The 21,980-nt window shown below is 44.6% G+C and overlaps 1 protein-coding gene across 4 annotated transcripts in view; it reads left to right on the forward strand.

Moving 5' to 3' along the window:
- Positions 1–19,246, forward strand: part of LOC139758171 (uncharacterized) — a 163,798-nt gene extending 144,552 nt beyond the window's left edge. For all 4 annotated transcript variants that reach the window (XM_071679355.1, XM_071679354.1, XM_071679357.1 and 1 more), the window contains exons 6-8: positions 5,259–5,411; positions 13,949–14,077; positions 19,001–19,246. In XM_071679355.1, coding sequence (XP_071535456.1) covers positions 5,259–5,411; positions 13,949–14,077; positions 19,001–19,110 — 392 coding nt within the window. In that variant the 3' untranslated portion in view covers positions 19,111–19,246. The remainder of the gene's footprint in view (positions 1–5,258; positions 5,412–13,948; positions 14,078–19,000) is intronic.
- Positions 19,247–21,980: the final 2,734 nt, after the last annotated feature.

Raw genomic sequence — 21,980 nt, forward strand, 5'->3', positions numbered from 1 at the left:
TGTATTCTGACACTTACTCTATCACATGTTACCTGTATCCCAGGGTGTATACTGGTACTTACAGTATTATATATTCCCTGTACCCTATGGGGTATACTGGCAGTTACATTATTACGACGTACTTGTACCCCAGGGTGTATACTGACACTTACACTATCACATGTTACCCGTACCAGAGGGTGTATACTGACACTTAGAGTATCACTTGTTACCTGTACCCTAGGGTTTATACTGACTCTTACAGTATCTCTTGCTAGCTGTACCCCATTGTGTATGCTGATTTACTGCATCACCTGTTACCTGCACCCTAGAATGTATACTGACACTTACAGTATCACTTGTTGTCTATACCCCAGGGTGTATAGTGGCACTTATAGTATCACATATTACATGTGCCCCAGGGTTTATACTTACACATACAGTATCACATGTTACATATACCCAAGGGTGTATACTGACACTTACAATATTGTATGTTACCTACAGCCAAGACTGTATAATGACATTTACACTATGACATGTTATCAGAGGATGTATACTGACATTTACTTGTTACCTGTATCCCAGGGTGTATAATGACACTTACAGTATCACATGATACCTGTACCCCATGGTATATATTGACACCTACGATATTTCGTGTCACCTGTTCGCCAAGGTGTACATTAACACTCACAATATCACCTGTATCTCAGGGTGTATATTGACACTTACAGTATCACATGTCACCTGTATCCAAGGGTGTATACTGACACTTACAGTATCAAATGTTACCTGTACCCCAGGGTGTATACTGACACTTACAGTATCAAATGTTACCTGTACCCCAGGGTGTATCCTGAGATATACATTATCACATGTTACTTGTACCCCAGGATTCATACTGATTATTAGAGTATCACATGTTACCTGTACCCCAGGCTGTATACTTACATTTATAGTATCACATTTTACCTGCAGCCCAGGGTGTATACTGACTCTTAGTGTATCAGATATTACCTGTACCCCAGTGTGAATTGTGCCACACTATCACATGTTTCCTGTACCCAAGGGGGTATGCTGACACTTGCAGTGTCACATTTTACCTGTACTCGAGGGTGTATACTGACACTTTCAGTATAATGTGTTACAAATACCCCTGGATGTACACTGACACTTAAAGTATTACATAGTACCTGTAAACCAGGGTGTATACTGATACATACAATATCACATTTTACTTGTACCCTAGGGTGTATACTGACACTTTCAGTATCACATCTTGCCTGTACCCCAGGGTTTATACTGACACTTATAGTATTACTAGTTTCCTGTTCTCCACGGTGTATATTAACTCTTACAGTATCACATGTTACCTGTACCCCAGTGTGTATGCTGACACTTACAGTATCACATGTTACCTGTGCCCAGAGTGTATACTGACACTTACACTAACATTTGTTACCTTTACTAGAGGTTGTATACTGATATTTAGAGTATCACTTGTTACTTGTACCCCATGGTGTATACTGACACTTTCAGTATCACATGTTACCTGTACGCCAGGGTGTATATTGACACCTACAGTATCACATATTACCTGTAACCCAGGATGTATACTGATTCATACTGCATCGCACGTTACCTGTAACCTTGGGTGTATACAGAAGTTACAGAATGACATGTTACCTGTATACTGCAGGGTTTATACTGACACTTACAGTATCACATGTTACCCGTAGTCCATAGTGAAACTGACACTTACAGTATTACGTGTCACCTGTTCCCCAGGGTGTATACTGACACTCGCAATATCACATGTGACCTGTGCCCTAGGGTGTATACTGACTTTTACAGTATCACATATTATCTGTAACCCAGGGTGTATACTGACTCTTACAGAATCACATGTTATCTGTACTCCAGGGTGTATACTAACACTCACAGTATCACCTGTTACTTGTACCCCAAGGTTTATTCTGACTATTACAGCACCACATGTCACCTGTACTCCAGGCTGGTTACTGACACTTACTGTATCACGTTCTACTTGTACCCCAGGGTGTATAGTGACTCTTACATTATCATATTCTATCTGCATCCCAGCGTGTATACTGACAGTTATAGTATCACATGTTACCTGTACCCAAGGATGTATACTGACACTTGCAGTATCACATTTTACCTGTATCCTAGGGTGTATACTGACACCTACAGTATCACATGTTACATGTACCCCTGGGTGTATACTGACACTTACTGTATGACATGGTACCTTTAAACCAGGTTTAATACTGACTCTTACAGTATCACCTGTCACCTGTACCCCAGGGAGTATCCTGACATTTAGAGTATCATATCTTACCTGTAACTCAGGGTTTACTCCGACACTTACAGTATTACATGTTACCTGTATCCCAGGCTGTGTACTGGCACTTACAGTATCACATTTTCCTCTAGTCCAGGGTGTATCCTGAAACTTACAGTATCACATGTTACCTGTACCCCAGGGTGTATATTGACACTTACAGTATTACGTGTCACTTGTTCCCCAGGGTGTATACTGATACTCACAATATCACATGTTACCTGTATCCCAGGGCGTATACTGACACTTACAGTATCACATATTACCTGTACCTCAGGTTGTATACTGAAACTTATAGTATCACATGTTACCTGTACCCCAGGGTGTATACTGACGCTTACAGTATCATATAATGCTTGTATCCCAGGGTTTATCCTGACTATTACAGTATCACATGTTACCTGTACCCCAGGCTCTATACTTACACTTACAGTCTCACATTTACCTGTAGTCCAGGGTGTATACTGGCTCTTACTATATTAGATGTTACCTGTACACCAGCGTACAGTATCACATGTTACCTCTACCCAAGGGTGTATACTGACACTTGCAGTATCACACTTTGTCTGTACCCCAGTGTATATACTGACACTCTCATTATCAGATGTTACATGTACCTATGGGTTTATACTGACACTTACAGTATTGCATAATACCTGTAAACCAGGGTGTATACTGACACATACAGAATCACATTTTACCTGTACCCCGGGGTTTATACTGACACTTACAGTATCACATCTTACGTGTACCCCAGGGCGTATACTGACACTTCTAGTATCACATGTTACGTGTACCCCAGGGTGTATACTGACACTTTTTTACATGTTTCCTGTACCCTACAGTTTAATTAACTCTTACAGTATCACATGTAAACTGTACCCCAGTGTGTATGCTGACACAGTATCACATGTCACCTGTACTCCATGATGTATACTGACACTTACAGTGTCATAGTTTTTCTGTACCCCAGGGTGTATTCTGACACTTATATTATCACATGTTACCTGTACCCCAGGGGTGTATACCGACACTTACAGTATCACATGTTACCTCTTCCCCAGGGTGTATACTGTCTTTTACAGAATCACATGTTATCTGTACCCTTCGGTGTATACTGACTCTCACAGTATTACATATCAACTGTACCCCAGGGTGTATACTGACTTTCACAGTATTACATATCAACTGCACCCCAGGGTGTATACTGACTTTAACAGTATTACATATCAACTGTACCCCAGGGTGTATACTGACTCTTACAGTATCACATGGTACCTGTACCCCAGGGTGTATACTGACTCTTACAGTATCACATGGTACCTGTACCCCAGGGTGTATACTGACTCTTACAGTATCACATGGTACCTGTACCTCAGGGTGTATAATGACTCTTACAGTATCACATCTTACGTGTACCCCAGGGCGTATACTGACACTTCTAGTATCACATGGCACCTGTACCCCAGGGTGTATACTGACTCTTACAGTATCACATGGTACCTGTACCCCAGGGTGTATAATGACTCTTACAGTATCACATGGTACCTGTACCCCAGGGTGTATACTGACTCTTACAGTATCACATGTTACCTGTACCCCAGGGTGTATAATGACTCTTACAGTATCACATGGTACCTGTACCCCAGGGTGTATACTGACTCTTACAGTATCACATGGTACCTGTACCCCAGGGTGTATACTGACTCTTACAGTATCACATGGTACCTGTACCCCAGGGTGTATAATGACTCTTACAGTATCACATGGTACCTGTACCCCAGGGTGTATACTGACTCTTACAGTATCACATGGTACCTGTACCCCAGGGTGTATACTGACTCTTACAGTATCACATGGTACCTGTACCCCAGGGTGTATAATGACTCTTACAGTATCACATGGTACCTGTACCCCAGGGTGTATACTGACTCTTACAGTATCACATGGTACCTGTACCTCAGGGTGTATACTGACTCTTACAGTATCACATGGTACCTGTACCCCAGGGTGTATACTGACTCTTACAGTATCACATGGTACCTGTACCTCAGGGTGTATACTGACTCACAGTATCACATGGCACCTGTACCCCAGGGTGTATAATGACTCTCACAGTTTGACTTGTCTGGTGTGGGTTGCCACAGCATCTACGTAGCACTACGGGCAGCCCGGGTTTCCTGGAGATTCCTTTTCGTGTTAGATACATGAAGTTGGCTAGTATGGTTTCGTGGCTTAACACCTTCAATATGAATTTTGATATGTTATGAGTATGATGTACGGTATACTTCTACCACTATATATTATAAGTATGATGCACGGTACAGTTCTACTACCATATATTATGAGTATGATGTACGCTTTAGTTCTACTACCATGTATATAACAGTTATGAAATGTGTCCTTCCTCGTATTAAACACTAGTACATTCAGTGACCCACAAACTCTGTATTGTCTGATATAATCAATGGAGACCAACAACTCTGCCTCTCCTGATTGGTCATGACACTTGTACACATTGTTAAGGTCAGCTTGTGTGTGGGTTCCATCCTAACCTCCCAGTGAGACGTGGACATGTGATCATCTTGTACACATTGTTAAGGTCTGATTGTGTGTGGGTTCCATCCTAACACCCCAGTGAGACGTGGACATGTGATCATCTTGTACACATTGTTAAGGTCTGCTTGTGTGTGCGTTCCATCCTAACACCCCAGTGAGACGTGGACATGTGATCATCTTGTACACATTGTTAAGGTCTGCTTGTGTGTGCGTTCCATCCTAACACCCCAGTGAGACGTGGACATGTGATCATCTTGTACTTAGTTTAATATGAAATGTAAGGGAAGGAGGGAAATGGATTCGTTCTATGATATCTATAATGTTGATAATATCTCCTTACCTGATCCTGCAGCCATCTTCTTCTGCTGTGTTCTCAAATGTCGTGTACCAAGAACCAAACAAGAAATCCAAGCCAACTACGTCCGTCGCCATTTGGCCCGCAAGTTCCACAGGCAACTGAATATCATCAACAACTCCGAGATGGACGAGATGGATCTGCTCAAGGGTGAGGTTACTGGTCAAGGGTGAGGTTACTGGTCAAGGGTGAGGTTACTGGTCAAGGGTGAGGTCAAGGGTCAAATGTGAGTGCATGGGTCTGAGCTGAGGTAGTATGGGATGAGGTCACGGGTCAAGTCTTAGGTCATACATCAATGTTGAGGTAAAGGGTCAAGGATGAAGTTATGGGTCAACGGTGAGGGATGAGGTGTGAAGTAAAAGGTCAATAGTAAAGTCGGGGGTCAGTGCTGAGGTCACGGATCAAGGGTGAGGTCACGGATCAAGGGTGAGGTCACGGATCTAGGATGAGGTCATGCATCAAGGGTGAGGCCATAGATCAAGGGCGAGGTCATGCATCAAGGGTGAGGTCAAGGATCAAGGATGAGGTCATTGATCAAGGGTTAGGTCATGGATCAAGGGTGAGGTCATGGATCAAGGGTGAGGTCACAGATCAAGGGTGACGTCATGGATCAAGGCTTAGGTCATGGGTCAAGGCTTAGGTCATGGATCAAGGGTGAGGTCATGGATCAAGGGTAAGGTCATGGATCAAGGGTGAGGTCATGGATCAAGATATCTGATCAAGGGTGAGTTCACACGAGTCAAGGTTAAGGTCATGGATAAAGGGCTAGGTAATGAAAGACGAGTCACGACGTGGATCAAGGGTAAGGCTATAGGTCAAGAATGAGGTCGAAGCTCAAGGGTGAGATAAAGAATTAAGGGTGAGGTCACGGAACATAGGTTCAGGTAACGGATCAAGCTGGAGGTCAGGGTGAGGCATTTTCCCTCTAAGGATCCGTCATTTCGCTCTCCTTACAACAGTGTCTCACATATCATCATAATGAACTCAGGGTTGAGTCTGAGTACTTTTACCTGGTAAAAGTCCATGCTGGCCGTCGTTATTGTAACTACTGGTAAGGCAGCGGGTTTGGATGGTATTGCAGTGGAACTTATTAAAATAGGGGGTGACTGTATTGTTGACTGGCTGGTAAGGTTATTTAATGTATGTATGACTCATGGTGAGGTGCCTGAGGATTGGCGGTATGCTTGCATAGTGCCATTGTACATAGGCAAAGGGGATAAGAGTGAGTGCGCAAGTTACAGAGGTATAAGTTTGTTGAGTATTCCTGGTAAATTATAAGGGAGGGTATTGATTGAGAGGGTGAAGGCATGTACAGAGCATGGTGATGGGAATGAATAAAGGCAGACAGTATGAATTACGTGCATGTTTATATATGTATATGTCCCTGTGTGTTTATACATGTATACGGTGAGATGTATAGGTATGTATATATTGCGTATATGTATGTGTGTGTGTGTGTGTGTGTGTGTGTGTGTGTGTGTGTGTGTGTGTGTGTGTGTAGATAGAGAGGAAAGTGATTGGTTCTCAGTGAACGTTTGTTTGCTGCAGGGGTGCGTGACGTCTCCATTGTTGTTTAATTTGTTTATGGATGGGGTTGTTAGGGAGATGAATGCAAGAGTTTTGGAAAGAGGGGCAAGTATGCAGTCTGTTGTGGATGAGAGAGCTTGGGAAAAGAGTAAGTTGTTGTTGCCTGATGATACAGCGCTGGTGGCTGATTCGGGTGAGAAACTGCAGAAACTGGTGAGTGAGTTTGGTAAAGTGTATGAAAGAAGAAAGCTGAGAGTAAATGTGAATAAGAGTAAGGGTATCAGGTACGCTAGGGTTGAGGGACAAGTCAATTGGGAAGTAGGTTTGAATGGAGAAAAACTGGAGGAAGTTAAAGGTTTTACATATCTAGGGGTGGATTTGGCAGCGGATGGGACCATGGAAGCGGAAGTGAGTCACAGGGTGGGGGAGGGTGCCAAAGTTCTGGGAGCGTTGAAAACCGTAGAAGTCGAGAACGTTATCTTGGAAAGCAAAAATGGGTGTGTTGGAAGGAATAGTGGTTCCAACAGTGTTACATGGTTGCGAGGCGTGGGCCCCCCAGGCCCCTCAACACTTTCCATGGTTTACTCCAGACGCTTCACATACCCTGGATAAATCCATTGACTCTTGTGGAGTCGAAGGTGAAGATTTGTAGAGGTTTTCAGAAAAGATGAGAGAATGTTGGAGTGAAGAGAGTGGTGAGAGTAAGTGAGCTTGGGAAGGAGACTTGTGTGAGGAAGTACCAGGAGGGACTGAGTACAGAATGGGAAAAGGTGAGAACAAAGGAAGTAAGGGAGTCGGGGAGGAATGGGATGTATTTAGAGAAGCAGTGATGGCTTGTGCAAAAGATGCTTGTGGCATGAGAAGCGTGGGAGGTGGGCAGATTAGAAAGGGTAGTGAGTGGTGGGATGAAGAAGTAAGAGTATTAGTGAAAGAGAAGAGAGAGGCATTTGGACGATTTTTGCAGGGAAATAATGCAAATGACTGGGAGATGTATAAATGAAAGAGGCAGGAGGTCAAGAGAAAGGTGCAAGAGGTGAAAAAGAGGGCAAATGAGAGTTTGGGTGAAAGAGTATCATTAAATTTTTGAGAGAATGAAAAGATGTTTTGGAAGGAGGTAAATAAAGTGTGTAAGACAAGGGAACAAATGGGAACGTAAGTGAAAGGAGCTAATGGGTAGGTGATAACAGTTAGTGGTGATGTGAGAAGGAGATGGAATGAGGATTTTGAAAGTTTGTTGAATGTGTTTGATGATAGAGTGGCATATATTAGGTGTTTTGGTCGAGGTGGTGTGCAAAGTGAGAGGGTTAGGGAGAATGATTTGGTAAACAGAGAAGAGGTAGTAAAAGCTTTGCGGAAGATGAAAGCCGGCAAGGCAGCGGGTTTGGTTGGTATTGCAGTGGAATTTATCAAAAAAGGGGGTGGCTGTATATTTGACTGGTTGGTAAAGGTATTTAATGTATGTATGACTCATGCTGAGGTGCCTGAGGATTGGAGTAATGCTTGCATATTGCCATTGTACAAAGGGAGAAGGGATAAGAGTGAGTGCTCAAATTACAGAGGTATAAGTTTGTTGAGTATTCCTGGTAAATTATATGGGAGGGTATTGATTGAGAGGGTGAAGGCATGTACGGAGCATCAGGTTGGGGAAGAGCAGTGTGGTTTCAGAAGTGCTGGAGGATGTGTGGATCAGGTGTTTGCTTTGAAGAATGTATGTGAGAAATACTTAGAAAAGCAAATGGATTTGTATGCAGCATTTATGGATCTGGAAAAGGCATATGATAGAGTTGATAGAGATGCTTTGTGGAAGATATTAAGAATATATGGTGTGGGAGGCAGTGAAATGTTTATATCGAGGATGGAAGGCATGTGTACGTGTAGGAAGAGAGGAAAGTGATTGGTTCTCAGTGAATGTAGTTTTGCGGCAGGGGTATGTGATGTCTCCATGGCTGTTTAATTTGTTTAAGGATGGGTTTGTCTGGGAGGTGAATGCAAGAGTTTTGGAAAGAGGGGCACGTATGCAGTCTTTTGTAGATAAGAGAGCTTGGGAAGTGAGTCAGTTGTTGTTCGCTGACGATACAGCGCTGGTGGCTGATTCGTGTGAGAAACTACAGAAGCTGGTGAGTGAGTTTGGTAAAGTGTGTAAAAGAAGAATGCTGAGAGTAAATGTGAAAAAGAGCAAGGGTATTAGGTACAGTAGGGTTGAGGGACAAGTCAACTGGGAGGTAAGTTTGAATGGAGAAAAACTGGAGGAAGTGAAGTGTTTTAGATATCTGGGTGTGGATTTGGCAGCGGATGGAACCATGGGAGCGGAAGTGAATCATAGGGTGGGGGAGAGGGCGAAAGTTCTAGGTGCGTTGAAGAATGTGTTGAAGTTGCGAACATTATCTCGGAAATCAAAAATGGGTATGTTTGAAGGAATAGTGGTTCCAAAAATGTTATATGGTTGCGAAGCGTGGGCTATAGATAGAGTTGTGCGGAGGAGGGTGGATGTGCTGGAAATGAGATGTTTGAGGACAATATGCGGTGTGAGGTGGTTTGATCGAGTAAGTAATAATAGGGTAAGAGAGATGTGTGGTAATAAAAAGAGTGTGGTTGAGAGACCAGAAGAGTGTGTTTTGAAATATTTTGGTCACATGAAGAGAATGAGTGAGGAAAGATTGACCAAGAGGATATATGTATCAGAGGTGGAGGGAACGAGGAGAATTGGGAGACCAAATTGGATGTGGAAAGATGGAGTGAAAAAGATTTTGGGTGATCGGGGCCTGAACATGCAGGAGGTTGAAAGGCGTGCAAGGAATAGAGTGAATTGGAACGATGTTGTATATCGGGGTCGACGTGCTGTCAGTGGATTGAACCAGGGTGTGTGAAGCGTCTGGGGTAAACCATGGAAAGTTCTGTGGGGCCTGGATGTGGAAAGGGGGCTGTAGTTTCGGTGCATTATTACATGACAGCTAGAGACTGAGTGTGAACAAATGTGACCTTTGTTGTCTTTTCCTAGCGCTACCTGGCGCACATGAGGGGGGGAGGTATTTTCTATTTCATGTGTGGCAGGCGTGGCGAATGAGAATGAATAAACGCAGACAGTATGAATTATGTACATGTGTATATATGTATATGTCTGTGTGTGTATATATATGCATACGTGTAGATGTATAGATATGCATATTTGCTTGTGTGGACGTGTACGTATATACATGTGTATGTGAGTGGGTTGGGCCATTCTTTCGTCTGTTTCCTTGCGCTACCTCGCTAACGCGGGAGACAGCGACAAAGCAATATATATATATATATATATATATATATATATATATATATATATATATATATATATATATATATATATATATATATATGGGGTGAGAGAGTATCATTAAATTTTAGGGAGAATAAAAAGATGTTCTGGAAGGAGGTAAATAAAGTGCGTAAGACAAGGGAGCAAATGGGAACTTCAGTGAAGGGAGCAAATGGGGAGGTGATAACAAGTAGTGGTGATGTGAGAAGGAGATGGAGTGAGTATTTTGAAGGTTTGTTGAATGTGTTTGATGATAGAGTGGCAGATATAGGGTGTTTTGGTCGAGGTGGTGTGCAAAGTGAGAGGGTTAGGGAAAATGATTTGGTAAACAGAGAAGAGGTAGTAAAAACTTTGCGGAAGATGAAAGCCGGCAAGGCAGCAGGTTTGGATGGTATTGCAGTGGAATTTATTAAAAAAGGGGGTGACTGTATTATTGACTGGTTGGTAAGGTTATTTAATGTATGTATGACTCATGGTGAGGTGCCTGAGGATTGGCGGAATGCTTGCATAGTGCCATTGTACAAAGGCAAAGGGGATAAGAGTGAGTGCTCAAATTACAGAGGTATAAGTTTGTTGAGTATTCTTGGTAAATTATATGGGAGGGTATTGATTGAGAGGGTGAAGGCATGTACAAAGCATCCGATTGGGGAAGAGCAGTGTGGTTTCAGAAGTGGTAGAGGATGTGTGGATCAGGTGTTTGCTTTGAAGAATGTATGTGAGAAATACTTAGAAAAGCAAATGGATTTGTATGTAGCATTTATGGATCTGGAGAAGGCATATGATAGAGTTGATAGAGATGCTCTGTGGAAGGTATTAAGAATATATGGTGTGGGAGGCAAGTTGTTAGAAGCAGTGAAAAGTTTTTATCGAGGATGTAAGGCATGTGTACGTGTAGGAAGAGAGAAAAGTGATTGGTTCTCAGTGAATGTAGGTATGCGGCAGGGGTGTGTGATGTCTCCATGGTTGTTTAATTTGTTTATGGATGGGGTTTGTCTGGGAGGTGAATGCAAGAGTTTTGGAAAGAGGGGCAAGTATGAAGTCTGTTGGGGATGAGAGAGCTTGGGAAGTGAGTCAGTTGTTGTTCGCTGATGATACAGCGCTGGTGGCTGATTCATGTGAGAAACTGCAGAAGCTGGTGACTGAGTTTGGTAAAGTGTGTGAAAGAAGAAAGTTAAGAGTAAATGTGAATAAGAGCAAGGTTATTAGGTACAGTAGGGTTGAGGGTCAAGTCAATTGGGAGGTAAGTTTGAATGGAGAAAAACTGGAGGAAGTAAAGTGTTTTAGATATCTGGCAGTGGATCTGGCAGCGGATGGAACCATGGAAGCGGAAGTGAATCATAGGGTGGGGGAGGGGGCGAAAATCCTGGGAGCCTTGAAGAATGTGTGGAAGTCGAGAACACTATCCCGGAAAACAAAAATGGGTATGTTTGAAGGAATAGTGGTTCCAACAATGTTGTATGGTTGCGAGACGTGGGCTATGGATAGAGTTGTGCGCAGGAGGATGGATGTGCTGGAAATGAGATGTTTGAGGACAATGTGTGGTGTGAGGTGGTTTGATCGAGTAAGTAACGTAAGCGTAAGAGAGATGTGTGGAAATAAAAAGAGCGTGGTTGAGAGAGCAGAAGAGGGTGTTTTGAAATGGTTTGGGCACATGGAGAGAATGAGTGAGGAAAGATTGACCAAGAGGATATATGTGTCGGAGGTGGAGGGAACGAGGAGAATTGGGAGACCAAATTGGAGGTGGAAAGATGGAGTGAAAAAGATTTTGAGTGATCGGGGCCTGAACATGCAGGAGGGTGAAAGGAGGGCTAGGAATAGAGTGAATTGGATCGATGTGGTATACCGGGGTTGACGTGCTGTCAGTGGATTGAATCAGGGCATGTGAAGCGTCTGGGGTAAACCATGGAAAGCTGTGTAGGTATGTATATTTGCGTGTGTGGACGTGTATGTATATACATGTGTATGGGGGTGGGTTGGGCCATTTCTTTCGTCTGTTTCCTTGCGCTACCTCGCAAACGCGGGAGAGAGCGACAAAGCAAAAAAAAAAAGAAAAAAGAAATATATATATATATATATATATATATATATATATATATATATATATATATATATATATATATATATATATATATATTTATATATATCCCTCCGTGTCGTACAGGTAGGTTAGGTAGAATGCTATCTGCTGGTTGGGTGAGACGTAAGATTTACCAAGTACTCAAATAGTCATTACCTTATAGTGGTGATCATAGCCTAGTAGTAGCGCTCCCGTCTGCCACTCAGGAGTCCCGGGTTCGAGCCTGGTTGTTGGAGATTATCTTATTATCTCTCTCTCTCTCTCTCTCTCTCTCTCTATATATATATATATATATATATATATATAAGCAAGCACACGTACATATGAGTGCACTTATATATGCATTCATACATAAGCATTCACGAGGGTTTACTTACACATATATTTATATGCTCTCCCTCATCCTTTCCATATGCCACAGAGAAAACCGCTCAAATGCATGAACAAAAACTTAACATATACATTATCTTCTGCCCCACAACTGATTGCCACCCCCTGCGTTAGCGAAGTAGCGCCAGGAAACATCGATACCCGAGGTGTCAGATGTGATATTACGAGGAGACGTCCAGGAGAGATAAACATGTTGCAGATCACCAGGCGAGGTTGTACCATGGCACTATAGTCACCTGGCGAGGTTGTACCATGGCACTATAGTCACCTGGCGAGGTTGTACCATGGCACAACGGTCACCTGGCGAGGTTGTACCATGGCACAACGGTCACCTGGCGAGGTTGTACCATGGCACTATAGTCACCTGGCGAGGTTGTACCATGGCACTATAGTCACCTGGCGAGTTGTACCATGGCACTACGGTCACCTAGCGAGGTTGTACCATGGCACTATAGTCACCTGGCGAGGTTGTACCATGGCACTATAGTCACCTGGCGAGGTTGTACCATGGCACTATAGTCACCTGGCGAGGTTGTACCATGGCACAACGGTCACCTGGCGAGGTTGTACCATGGCACAACGGTCACCTGGCGAGGTTGTACCATGGCACTATAGTCACCTGGCGAGGTTGTACCATGGCACTATAGTCACCTGGCGAGGTTGTACCATGGCACTATAGTCACCTGGCGAGGTTGTACCATGGCACTACGGTCACCTGGCGAGGTTGTACCATGGCACTATAGTCACCTGGCGAGGTTGTACCATGGCACTACGGTCACCTGGTGAGGTTGTACCATGGCACTACGGTCACCTGGCGAGGTTGTACCATGGCACTATAGTCACCTGGCGAGGTTGTACCATGGCATTACGGTCACCTGGCGAGGTTGTACCATGGCACTATAGTCACCTGGCGAGGTTGTACCATGGCACTACGGTCACCTGGCGAGGTTGTACCATGGCACTATAGTCACCTGGCGAGGTTGTACCATGGCACTACGGTCACCTGGCGAGGTTGTACCATGGCACTATAGTCACCTGGCGAGGTTGTACCATGGCACTACGGTCACCTGGCGAGGTTGTACCATGGCACTACGGTCACCTGGCGAGGTTGTACCATGGCACTATAGTCACCTGGCGAGGTTGTACCATGGCACTATAGTCACCTGGCGAGGCTGTACCATGGCACTATAGTCACCTCGCGAGGTTGTACCATGGCACTACGGGCTATTGAAGAAGGACTTACTTCAGAGAAATCTACAATATCTTGTTACTAGTAAAGTGGGCAGTGCAGGTGAGAGTTCCTGGGTAACATACCAACTCTTACAGAGAAATGGGTTCTGCTGAGTTAATCATTAACATCATAACGAGATCATGGTTCACTCATGTATGTTTATCTGACAGCGCTGGAGCGACTGAGGGCAGAGCTACGAGCAGACTCCGGCAGCTTGGCCCAGTCTGAGGCCTTCTCTACCTTGTCCTTCACTCCAACTGGAACACCAACGTACAGGAAGGGCTCAGAACTGAACATAGGTAAGACACGCACACACACACACACACTCCAACTGGAACACCAACGTACAGGAAGGGCTCAGAACTGAACATAGGTAAGACACACACACACACACACACACACACACACACACACACACTCCAAGTGGAACACTTGGCAACGTACAGGAAGGGCTCAGAACTGAACATAGGTAATATACACACACACACACACACACACACACACACACTCCAACTGGAACACCAACGTACAGGAAGGGCTCAGAACTGAGCATAGGTAAGATACACACACGCACACACACACACACACACACACACACACACTCCAAGTGGAACACTTGGCAACGTACAGGAAGGGCTCAGAACTGAACATAGGTAATATACACACACACACACACACACACACACACACACACACACTCCAACTGGAACACCAACGTACAGGAAGGGCTCAGAACTGAGCATAGGTAAGATACACACACGCACACACACACACACACACACACACACACACTCCAAGTGGAACACTTGGCAACGTACAGGAAGGGCTCAGAACTGAACATAGGTAATATACACACACACACACACACACACACACACACTCCAACTGGAACACCAACGTACAGGAAGGGCTCAGAACTGAACATAGGTAAGATACACACACGCACACACACACACACACACACACACACACACACACACACACACACACACACACACACACACACACACACACACACACACACACACACACACACACTCCAGCTGGAACACCAACGTACAGGAAGGGCTCAGAACTGAGCATAGATATGATACACATATAATGTGTTATAATGATGATGCTGAAGGTTATGATGATGATCATGAAGGTTATGATGATGATCATGAAGGTTATGATGATGATGATCATGAAGGTTATGATGATGATCATGAAGGTTATGATGATGATCATGAGGGTTATGATGATGATCATGAAGGTTATGATGATGATCATGAAGGTTATGATGATGATCATGAAGGTTGTGATGATGATCATGAAGGTTATGATGATGATCATGAAGGTTGTGATGATGATCATGAAGGTTATGATGATGATCATGAAGGTTGTGATGATGATCATGAAGGTTGTGATGATGATCATGAAGGTTATGATGATGATCATGAAGGTTATGATGATGATCATGAAGGTTATGATGATGATCATGAAGGTTGTGATGATGATCATGAAGGTTATGATGATGATCATGAAGGTTATGATGATGATCATGAAGGTTATGATGATGATCATGAAGGTTATGATGATGATCATGAAGGTTATGATGATGATCATGAAGGTTATGATGATGATCATGAAGGTTATGATGATGATCATGAAGGTTATGATGATGATCATGAAGGTTATGATGATGATCATGAAGGTTATGATGATGATCATGAAGGTTATGATGATGATCATGAAGGTTATGATGATGATCATGAAGGTTATGATGATGATCATGAAGGTTATGATGATGATCATGAAGGTTATGATGATGATCATGAAGGTTATGATGATGATCATGAAGGTTATGATGATGATCATGAAGGTTATGATGATGATCATGAAGGTTATGATGATGATCATGAAGGTTATGATGATGATCATGAAGGTTATGATGATGATCATGAAGGTTATGATGATGATCATGAAGGTTATGATGATGATCATGAAGGTTATGATGATGATCATGAAGGTTGTGATGATGATCATGAAGGTTATGATGATGATCATGAAGGTTATGATGTGATGATCATGAAGGTTATGATGATGATGATGATCATGAAGGTTATGATGATGATCATGAAGGTTATGATGATGATGATGATCATGAAGGTTGTGATGATGATCATGAAGGTTGTGATGATGATTATGAGGGTTATGATGATGATCATGAAGGTTATGATGATGATCATGAAGGTTATGATGATGATCATGAAGGTTATGATGATGATCATGAAGGTTATGATGATGATCATGAAGGTTGTGATGATGATCATGAAGGTTATGATGATGATCATGAAGGTTATGTTGATGATGATCATGAAGGTTATGATGATGATCATGAAGGTTATGTTGATGATGATCATGAAGGTTATGATGATGATCATGAAGGTTGTGATGATGATTATGAGGGTTATGATGATGATCATGAAGGTTGTGATGATGATCATGAAGGTTGTGATGATGATCATGAGGGCTATGATGGTGATCATGAAGGTTATGATGATGATCATGAAGGTTATGATGATGATCATGAAGGTTATGATGATGATCATGAAGGTTATGATGATGATCATGAAGGTTGTGATGATGATCATGAAGGTTATGATGATGATGATAATGGTTATGATGATGATCATGAAGGTTATGATGATGATCATGAAGGTTGTGATGATGATCATGAAGGTTATGATGATGATCATGAAGGTTATGATCATGATCATGAAGGTTATGATGATGATCATGAAGGTTATGATGATGATCATGAAGGTTATGATGATGATCATGAAGGTTATGATGATGATCATGAAGGTTGTGATGATGATCATGAAGGTTATGATGATGATCATGAAGGTTATGATGATGATCATGAAGGTTGTGATGATGATCATGAAGGTTATGATGATGATCATGAAGGTTGTGATGATGATCATGAAGGTTGTGATGATGATCATGATGGATATGATGGTGATCATGAAGGTTATGATGATGATCATGAAGGTTATGATGATGATCATGAAGGTTGTGATGATGATCATGAAGGTTGTGATGATGATCATGATGGATATGATGATGATCATGAAGGTTATGATGATGATCATGAAGGTTGTGATGATGATCATGAAGGTTATGATGATGATCATGAAGGTTATGATGATGATCATGAAGGTTATGATGGTGATCATGAAGGTTATGATGATGACAATGATGGTTATGATGGTGATCATGAAGGTTGTGATGATGATCATGAAGGTTATGATGATGATCATGAAGGTTATGATGATAATCATGATGGATATGATGATGATCATGAAGGTTATGATGATGATCATGAAGGTTATGATGATGATCATGAAGGTTATGATGATGATCATGAAGGTTATGATGATGATCATGAAGGTTATGATGATGATCATGATGGATATGATGATGATCATGAAGGTTGTGATGATGATCATGAAGGTTATGATGATGATCATGAAGGTTATGATGATGATCATGAAGGTTGTGATGATGATCATGAAGGTTATGATGATGATCATGAAGGTTATGATGATGATCATGAAGGTTGTGATGATGATCATGAAGGTTATGATGATGATGATGATCACGATGGTTATGATGATGATCATGAAGGTTATGATGATGATCATGAAGGTTATGATGATGATCATGAAGGTTATGATGATGATCATGAAGGTTATGATGATGATCATGAAGGTTATGATCATGATCATGAAGGTTATGATGATGATCATGAAGGTTATGATGATGATCATGAAGGTTATGATGATGATCATGAAGGTTATGATGATGATCATGAAGGTTATGATGATGATGATGATCACGATGGTTATGGTGATGATCATGAAGGTTATGATGATGATCATGAAGGTTATGATGATGATCATGAAGGTTATGATGATGATCATGAAGGTTATGATGATGATGATGATCACGATGGTTATGATGATGATCATGAAGGTTATGATGATGATCATGAAGGTTATGATGATGATCATGAAGGTTGTGATGATGATCATGAAGGTTGTGATGATGATCATGAAGGTTATGATGATGATCATGAAGGTTATGATGATGATCATGAAGGTTATGATGATGATCATGAAGGTTGTGATGATGATCATGAAGGTTGTGATGATGATCATGAAGGTTGTGATGATGATCATGAAGGTTATGATGATGATCATGAAGGTTATGATGATGATCATGAAGATTGTGATGATGATCATGAAGGTTATGATGATGATGATGATCACGATGGTTATGATGATGATCATGAAGGTTATGATGATGATCATGAAGGTTATGATGATGATCATGAAGGTTATGATGATGATCATGAAGGTTATGATGATGATCATGAAGGTTATGATGATGATCATGAAGGTTGTGATGATGATCATGAAGGTTATGATGATGATCATGAAGGTTATGATGATGATCATCTTGACATGACTGTCTGGTCATCGTGACCTTTCTGTCTGGTCATTGTGACCTGTCTATCTGGTCATCGTGACCTTTCTGACTGGTCATTGTGACCTGTTTGTCTGATCATCGTGACCTGTCTATCTGGTCATCGTGACCTGATTGTCTAGTCATCGTGACCTGTCTATCTGGTCATCGTGACCTTTCTGACTGGTCATTGTGACCTGTTTGTCTGATCATCGTGACCTGTCTATCTGGTCATCGTGACCTGATTGTCTAGTCATCGTGACCTGTCTATCTGGTCATCGTGACCTTTCTGACTGGTCATTGTGACCTGTTTGTCTGATCATCGTGACCTGTCTATCTGGTCATCGTGACCTGATTGTCTAGTCATCGTGACCTGTCTATCTGGTCATCGTGACCTTTCTGACTGGTCATTGTGACCTGTTTGTCTGATCATCGTGACCTGTCTATCTGGTCATCGTGACCTTTCTGTCTGGTCATTGTGACCTGTCTATCTGGTCATCGTGACCTTTCTGACTGGTCATTGTGACCTGTTTGTCTGATCATCGTGACCTGTCTATCTGGTCATCGTGACCTGATTGTCTAGTCATCGTGACCTGTCTGTCTGGTCATCGTGACCTGTCTATCTGGTCATCGTGACCTGATTGTGTAGTCATCGTGACCTGTCTGTCTGGTCATCGTGACCTGATCTTTCTGTGTTGGTTTTGCAGGTGTGTCACTGGAGGAGCTGGGTCTACCCTTACGCCAAATCCCCATCACCAACGTCAAGGGACGAGTCTCCACCATCATCGCTGGGGCGCTCCAAAAGCTCCAGCGCTGAGGGCTCCCCATCATCACTGGGGCGCTCCACAAGCTCCAGCGCTGAGGGCTCCCCATCATCACTGGGGCGCTCCACAAGCTCCAGCGCTGAGGGCTCCCCATCATCACTGGGGCGCTCCACAAGCTCCTACGCTGAGGGCTCCCCATCATCACTAGGGCGCTCCACAAGCTCCAGCGCTGAGGGCTCCCTATCATCACTGGGGCGCTCCACAAGCTCCAGCGCTGAGGGCTCCCCATCATCACTGGGGCGCTCCACAAGCTCCAGCGCTGAGGGCTCCCCATCATCACTGGGGCGCTCCACAAGCTCCAACGCTGAGGGCTCCCCATCATCACTAGGGCGCTCCACAAGCTCCAGCGCTGAGGGCTCCCTATCATCACTGGGGCGCTCTACAAGCTCCAGCGCTGAGGGCTCCCCATCATTACTGGGGCGCTCTACAAGCTCCAGCGCTGAGGGCTCCCCATCATCGCTGGGGCGCTCCACAAGCTCCAGCGCTGAGGGCTCCCCATCATCACTGGGGCGCTCCACAAGCTCCAGCGCTGAGGGTTCCCCATCATCACTGGGGCGCTCCACAAGCTCCAGCGCTGGGGGCTCCCCATCATCACGGGGGCGCTCCACAAGCTCCAGCGCTGAGGGCTCCCCATCATCGCTGGGGTGCTCCACAAGCTCCAGCGCTGAGGGCTCCCCATCATCACTGGGGCGCTCCACAAACTCCAGCGCTGAGGGTTCCCCATCATCACTGGGGCGCTCCACAAGCTCCAGCGCTGAGGGCTCCCCATCATCACTAGGACGCTCCACAAGCTCCAGCGCTGAGGGCTCCCCATCATCACTGGCTTCGCTCCACAAGCTCCAGCGCTGAGGGCTCCCATCATCGCTGGGGCGCTCTACAACCTCCAGCGCTGAGGGCTCCCCATCATCACTGGGGCGCTCTACAAGCTCCAGCGCTGAGGGCTCCCCATCATCACTGGGGCGCTCTACAAGCTCCAGCGCTGAGGGCTCCCCATCATCATGGGGGCGCTCCACAAGCTCCAGCGCTGAGGGCTCCCTATCATCACTGGGGCGCTCCACAAGCTCCAGCGCTGAGGGCTCCCCATCATCACTGGGGCGCTCTACAAGCTCCAGCGCTGAGGGCTCCCCATCATCACGGGGGCGCTCCAAAAGCTCCAGCGCTGAGGGCTCCCCATCATCGCTGGGGCGCTCCACAAGCTCCAGCGCTGAGGGCTCCCCATCATCACTGGGGCGCTCTACAAGCTCCAGCGCTGAGGGCTCCCCATCATCACTGGGGCGCTCTACAAGCTCCAGCGCTGAGGACCTACCATCATCACTGGGGCGCTCCACAAGCTCCAGCACTGAGGGCTTCCCATCATCGCTGGGGCGCTCCATAAGCTCCAGCGTTGAGGACCTACCATCATCGCTGGGGTGCTCCACAAGCTCCAGCGCTGAGGGCTCCCCATCATCACTGGGGCGCTCCATAAGCTCCAGCGCTGAGGGTCCCCATCATCACTGGGGCGCTCTACAAGCTCCAGCGCTGAGGACCTACCATCATCACTGGGGCGCTCCACAAGCTCCAGCGCTGAGGGCTCCCCATCATCGCTTGGGCGCTCCACAAGCTCCAGCGCTGAGGGCTCCCCATCATCACTGAGGCGCTCCACAAGCTCCAGCGCTGAGGGCTCCCCATCATCGCTGGGGCGCTCCACAAGCTCCAGCGCTGAGGGCCTACCATCATCGCTGGGGTGCCCCACAAGCTCCAGCGCTGAGGGCTCCCCATCATAGCTGGGACACTCCACATGTTCCATCCCTGAGGGCTCACTGTCATCGCTGGGGCGTTCCACAAGACCCAGCGCTGAGGGCTCTCCATCATCGCTGAGACGCTCCACATGCTTCAGCGCTGAGGGCTCTCCGTCATCGCTAGGACACTCCACCTTCCAGGCCGCCCTGATCCCTTACAGACTGCATAGTCGCCCCTCTCTCCATGGCTCTTTCATTCAACTCTCTAACCACCCCACCCATAAACAGATTTAACCAAAAATGGTGACATCGTAGGTCCCTGCCGCACACCGACCTTCACTAGGAACTAATCACTCTGCTCTCTTCCTACTCGTACACATGCCTTACATCCTTTCATGAAGACTGCTTCCAGCAACATGCCTGCCACACCATATATTTTCAATACTTTCCACAGAGCATCTCTATCAACTCTATCATATGCCCTCTCCAGATCCATAAATGCTACGTACAAATCCAATTGCTTTTCTAAGTATTTCTCACACCTATGCTTGAAAGCAAACACCTGATCCACACATCCTCTAACACTCTGAAACCACATTCTTCTTCCCCAGTCTGATGCTCTGTACAAGCCGTCACCCTTTTACTCAATACCTTTCCATATAATTTCCCAGGAATACTCAACAAACTTATACCTCTGTAATTTGAACACTCACCTTTATCCCCTTTGCCTTTGTACAATGGCACTATGCACGCATTCCGCCAATCCTCAGGCACTTCACCATTATCCATACATACATTGGATATCCTTACCAACCAATCAACAACACAGTCATCCCCTTTCTTAATATATTCCACTGCAATGCCATCCAAATCCGCCACCTTGCCGGATTTCGTCATCCACAAGGCTTTCATTACCTCTTCTCTCTTAGCCAAACCATTCTCCGTGACCCTGTCACTTCGCACACCACCTCGACCAAAACACCCTACATCTGCCACTTTATCATCAAACCCATTCAACAAACCCTCAAAATACATACACCATCTCCTCCTCACTTCATCACTCCCTGATATTACCTCCTCCTTGCCCGTTTGACGGGTGTTCCCATTTGTTCTCTTGTCTAACACATGTTATTCACCTCCTTCCA

This window comes from Panulirus ornatus, chromosome 29 (genome assembly GCF_036320965.1).
Source record: "Panulirus ornatus isolate Po-2019 chromosome 29, ASM3632096v1, whole genome shotgun sequence".
Classification (NCBI taxonomy): Eukaryota; Metazoa; Arthropoda; class Malacostraca; order Decapoda; family Palinuridae; genus Panulirus; species Panulirus ornatus.